This window comes from Parambassis ranga, chromosome 19 (assembly GCF_900634625.1).
Source record: "Parambassis ranga chromosome 19, fParRan2.1, whole genome shotgun sequence".
NCBI lineage: Eukaryota > Metazoa > Chordata > Actinopteri > Ambassidae > Parambassis > Parambassis ranga.
This window is the reverse complement of record NC_041039.1, coordinates 10,289,352-10,295,239: the sequence shown is the minus strand read 5'-3', so window position 1 is coordinate 10,295,239 and position 5,888 is coordinate 10,289,352. Positions and strand designations below refer to the sequence as shown.

The 5,888-nt window shown below is 40.5% G+C and overlaps 1 protein-coding gene across 1 annotated transcript; it reads right to left on the bottom strand.

Moving 5' to 3' along the window:
* Positions 1–418: 418 nt before the first annotated feature.
* Positions 419–4,074, bottom strand: LOC114452318 (glycylpeptide N-tetradecanoyltransferase 1-like). Its single transcript, XM_028431571.1, has 11 exons — positions 3,806–4,074; positions 3,442–3,586; positions 3,003–3,124; positions 2,834–2,925; positions 2,171–2,287; positions 1,856–2,026; positions 1,644–1,752; positions 1,396–1,566; positions 1,136–1,303; positions 799–936; positions 419–647 (listed from the first exon to the last, which is right to left on the bottom strand). The coding sequence occupies exons 1-11, from the start codon at positions 3,923–3,925 to the stop codon at positions 624–626; spliced, it is 1,377 nt and encodes a 458-aa protein (XP_028287372.1). The 5' UTR covers positions 3,926–4,074; the 3' UTR covers positions 419–623.
* Positions 4,075–5,888: the final 1,814 nt, after the last annotated feature.

The window sequence follows — 5,888 nt, the reverse complement described above, 5'->3', positions numbered from 1 at the left end:
TGCTGTTAATGACATTTTAATTTAGAATACTTACTTTACTTTATAATACTTACAAGCCTACATTACATAATATTGATGATGGATATTAGCCTAAATATTAAAATTATGAGGGAATGGTTAAACATGATCTTTAGAAATGAGCATTTTACACATGTGGAATAAAACACATGTATTGTGCATATTATAATGATATTTTCTTGCATTTTAGCATTCCAAAACTATACCGGAGGAGATTATGGCATAATTTCTTCCTTTATGTATTTGGTCTGATATATGCTTTATCATATTTATATATTTATAACCGTTCAACAATATTACAAGCTTTCAAAAGGACCACAGGCTTTATTTATTTGTTTAATTCACCATTTGCTGCATTGGTTACACGGCACCATTTCCAGATTATTGGATTTTTGCACGTGCATACATACTCACACAGACACACATATAACAATTTAACATACTGGGTGTGTCTTTTGAACTGCCTCAATTTGTTCACCCAATTCTCCAGCATATTGGAAAAATATATCTTTGCCTGGGATGACAAACACATTTACAAATACAATTTTTTGTTCTTTCATGTTGATGCATTTTGCTCAGCTTCTCTGTCTTCCTTCAGCAGCAATTTAGATGGGTAACACCAAGCCCACCTGTAAAACATACGGCCATTAGTGTGAAGTACTGATGATTGGCAGCCATGACTGAAGCCAAAATGTGCTGTGAATCATGATGATATCTTAGCAGCTTGAGATGTGGATAGTGATATCACTTGACAGGTGGAGGTATCACTGCAGTGAGTACCTTGTCTGGGCTCATATTAGGACACTTCCAGTTGTATAAGTAGTAATGAACATTCCTGTCACTGATGCTGAATTTGAGATTTTCCAGAAACCTCTTGTTATCCATCACATCAAGAGCAGAGAAGATGTCAAAACCTTTCTGTTGGTGAGGGAAAACCATATGTGAGTAAATTAAATGTTACTGCACTAAGGAAGGTACACAAATTTGATGTGAGATTTGATATGAGAGGTTTAGTAGGCCACTGCCCACAAACTAAACATTTCTAGCCTGTCTGTCTTTTTCATAACTGAACATAATAAAAAGCACTTGATAAGTTAATCTTATTTTCTGCACTCACAGCTTTAGCGATGACCAGTGTGTCCTCCATGAGGTCGACCAGCTCTGTGGCAGTAGAAGCTACATAAAGGAGGTGAGCTGCTCTGAGGCCAGTGTGCACTGGATGATTTAGCACTTTAAAGGTGTTGCTATAGAAGCTCACCACATCTGTTAGCATACCATCCTCCCCCTGTGTGTGAAGAGAGACAGTAAATCAGTTAAAAAAAAAAATTGTGCGAATTCTTTTTCCCTCTCTCTGAAGGAATTATAGTAAGGTTTCACCTCTACCACATAGGTGTCAATCACATTCTCCCTCGGCAACAACCAGTGCTCTACTTCCTGCAGAGAGAAGAGGGGGCTGAGGTGAAAGTTGCAGAGGCTCGTCTGGAGTAGTGAGTGTATCCCAGGAGCATCTTGTTTGGTCATTGGGCGCAGGCCTCGTGTCTTTGTCACCTTTGTGGAAACAGAATTATAATTTTACTGCAAAAGCAGTTACAACCTTTCATCACTAGATGGCAGCACAGTCCAACCTCAGGCAAGCGGTTAAACTTGAGTGCTCTCTGCAGGTTCATGCTCTGTCTCAGGCCTGGGTAGTTGAGCTCCATCAGTTTTCGGGTATTCAGAGGGCGATGCCAGTGTCTAAAAGGGATAGTTGGTTTAAGGCAGATGTTTCTTCATATATGTGATGGATTTCTACTGTGCTAAAACTGAACGGCGTGGCTTTCTCCACGGCAGCTACTACCTGCAGGAGCTTAGTGGTGTTGGTAGCACTATGCCAGCTGTGTAGACAGCCTGGCAGAGACCTTGCTGGTTGACCCGTCTGGTGAGCTCTTGAATCAGAACGGGAGACATCCGCTTGAGGCGCAGCTTCTTATGCACACACAGGAATGTGACCTGTACCACCCGCTTCTCTCTGCACACACACATCCTCAGCCTTAGCTTTGAGACATTTGCTTGCAAATTGCTACAGTTATGTGCTCTGTAAACTAATATTACTCATCGGATTTCACACACACTGACACAAATGTATTTGTGCATGTATTTATGAGCTACTTACGTCTCATATATGCGGAGATCTGCAGGAACAGCAGCGATGAATCCGACCAACTTCTTGTTGCTCTCTACTCTCACTCCAAGGTGCCACTGGGCCAGACAGTTCGGTGGCTGTAAAGCCCTTTAGAGGAAATAATGAATATGACTCTGAATACATATAAACACAGCTCAATATGCTCTGATCAATCATATTTCCGGCAAATGAATTAAGCATTACACGACAAGTCAGAGTTTTCCTTTGCCTCAAGGCCAAAAAAATCTGTGCCAGTTCCTATTAAGCCAACATAAATTATTTGTTTCAGAGTAATTTTTTTTTGTTTCACTTTCCTTTCCTGAAGATGGTGATACCGTTTACTCATAAATTGTGCTAGTCAGGTTAGAAATTGATGCTGTCCTACTGATGCTTCAATTCAGTGCAATGTAGAGGCTTAAAATGATGTGTGATTACGCTGAGCAGCTTCCAGCTGTGAGTCTCAATGACTGTGTGAACGTTAACCAGGACTGCAGTGAGGCAGAGCGTGTGCTTCCACATAGATGAATAATAAAGGGTTTAAAGAGATATTAAAGGATAACTTAGGGATTTGTGAACCTGGGCTTTATTTTTCACATGAAGTTCTGTGTAAATTGTTAATAGGGATAAAACTCAGTCCATCTGCTTTGAGCTTACCATTGAATATACTCCAGGGAGAAGTCGAATCTAATAGTGTTGTCATCATCTTCCATGTAGTTCTCATTTAGGAGACTGCATAGCTCTCTCAGCTGAAATAAAGGAACATTTGTTTAATGTGTGTGGAATTTAGTTGTCATGTGTGATGTATTTTCTACTCATAGCTTACCACTGGTGCGCTTCTCAGGTCCAGAACATCCCAGCAGAAATCTGAAGGTAGCGAATAGGGTTCCTTTCGGAAACTGCCTTCACCTTCTGCTATTATTGGGCCATGAGTCGTGATGTTGTCACCTGAGGACACAGGACTTGATCATTAATACTTTAATGATGGACTCAAACAAACAAGTCTCAACAGCATCTTGAGCCAGCCCTCTGAACTAGTTTGTGGACCTTTTCCTAGCAGACAGCATCCATAATCATAAAGCATCCTCAGTGTGGTGCCACACATGTTGTGAAGGAGACTGATGCCACTCTCATAAAACTACAAAGCCAGCAGGTGGGTAACCTACAGGTAAGGTTAGCATTACCTCAAGTGATAATGCTAGGCTAACAGCAAAGCTAAGGGTGAAAAAAAGAGTGCCTATCACATCCATAATGTCAGTTCTTACCCAGTCTGGGAACAGGCTGCGTCTCCCAGAAGCGATAGTTGTGTCTTATGGCCTGTTGCATGGTTTTAGGCAGAGTTGGACCCAAGGAGAAAAGGTGAAGGGCTTTCTGGATCTCCTGCTGTTTCTTCTCTGGCAGAGAGTCCAGCTAACAGGACACAGTGAGGACAGGTTAAAATGATAATGCTATTATACGGAATGCATACAGTGGACATTAAAAAGTTTAAAATAATGTTAAGAGAAAAAGGAAGAACACCTCCCGGCTGTGTCCAAGTGTTGTTGTCAGTCAAAGAGTAATATAGAGGAGATATTACATGTTCAAAAAACAGAGCAGAATATGCATTCAACCTCACACAAAGACACAAACCATTGCAAACGGGTCTCTGGGTCCCACTGGCCTCCAGGCATCTTCCTTCTTCTGCTTCTTTTTGCCCTTTGTAAGGCTTCCACTCTCTTTGTCTGTCAGCTTCTTATCAATACCAGACATTTTTATGCTCCTGTATTTTCCTGTAAACTCAGATCAATAGATCAATTTCACTGAAAATAGACAGCACTGGTGCGCCTACTTTGAATCAGTCATTAAAAATAAGCATGAGTCCTTGAAGCTTAGGGTGAACTGGGTTGTTTTCTAGCATATTTGCAGTTGTTCATCTCTTATCTCAGCTAGCAGTGAGGGGAGGAGAGCGCCCGCTCCAGCTACCCAGCCCAACTCCCACCCAGCTCACAGATAAGTAAGAACAATACTGACAATTTAATATAACTTCTCACGGTCTTCATATGTCAGACAGCTGTTGAATGCAGCCCTCTGGCAGATTAAAAGTTTGCAGCAGCTTGATCCAGGTGTCAAATTTAATTGGTTGAGTTTGTCTAATTGCAAAGTTCCACTTTATTTAAAGTGCAGCACTTTTTACAGAACTTTCCTATCTCCCGTGGACTTGATGATGAAGTTGACTATAATTAAAATGACCACAGAAATTAGCCGCATGTTGCTTTTAACTTGATTATTTTTGCACAAAAATAAATGGCAGCATTTTACTGAAAATGTTTCAGGACCAAAAATTAAATATTGTCATTACACAGTGTGTGCTTTATGATGTTTGAGTAAAAATCAATGGAAATCTAAAGAAGAGCATGGACTTGAGATGAAAGAACATTTAATTTAATTTTAACTAAATATCCATTTGATGAAATAGATATGTAGGTGTTTTCACTGAAATTAAGAGTTAAAACTGCTAATATGTTAAATTTTAATGAAGGAAAAAATCAGGAGCATGTTGATTACATTCAACTTGTTATTACACATGTACGTATACAGTCAACAGTTACATTCAAACAAGTCAGTTCAGCAGTTGATTGTCTCTCCTTGCTGATCCGTCATGTCCCTTCTGCTAACAGTAATCTCAGACGGGGAGCATTCTCCTTTGTACACCCCAAGACAGGTACAGTGCAGTCCCTCTGCAGTTGACTGTGTGCTGCTTGGATTCATCTGCCGAGTATCCTCATGAGTGCTGAGCTTAATTCATCTGTATAATCATTTGTGCTATAAATGGTCCACTGTGATCTAAATGCTTTTAACAGAAATGTACATGTGTTTTTTCATGTTTAAAGTGCAGCCTGCAGCTATTTTTGTCCATGCTACATGCTTCTACTGTGTTATTATCCTGCCACTCCAAGCTAAATGCTAGCAGGAGAAGGATGCTACTGTATTAACACCTGTCATCATTCAGGGTGAGGTAGATGAAATCATAAACAACTACTGTCACATCACAACAAAGTAGCAAGAGAGGGCAAAGGAGCATGCTCCTCTTGAGGTTCAGGTGTTTCAACATGATGTACCAATTAATGGTTGTCAGTGGATTTTTCTTTCCTCTGCTGTGCTGGAGGGGGAGCAGCAGGCAGGAGGAACATACTGGTGACACTGCTGGCTCAGCTGCACACCCTTGGGTTAGCCAAGGACTGAATATAACTTTCAAAACATGTCTGTAAGGCTGATCTGATCCTAATACACTTCATACCTATGTCCATTTGTCTTTATATCTAGCATATAGTAACTGTTCTGTGTAACAAGTGGCAACTGCCCGCCCACCTTAGCACCACTCTTACTCCACCTCTTTGGCTTTTGTCTCAGAGCTTCCCCTAGAGATTTAAAACTGCTCTTCAGAAACCTATGGGTGACATAATGGATACTTTGTCCATAGACATATACAGTCTATGACCTGAATGTGTACACTGCATGATAAAACCACATTGTTTCTCAGGCATTTTTGTTCCTTGTGAAGAGAAACAGTCAGCTTAAATCTCTTCATTCTGTGCTCCAAGTCGTATTGAGAATAAAGAGGAGTTTAAGTTGTGTAGTTAAGGCTACCATTTAGATTGACAGGACTGAGGAGTTTGTTTTTAGTACTTCAACATGCCTTATATTCAGTCCCAGGCCTCTAGATGGCACAAAA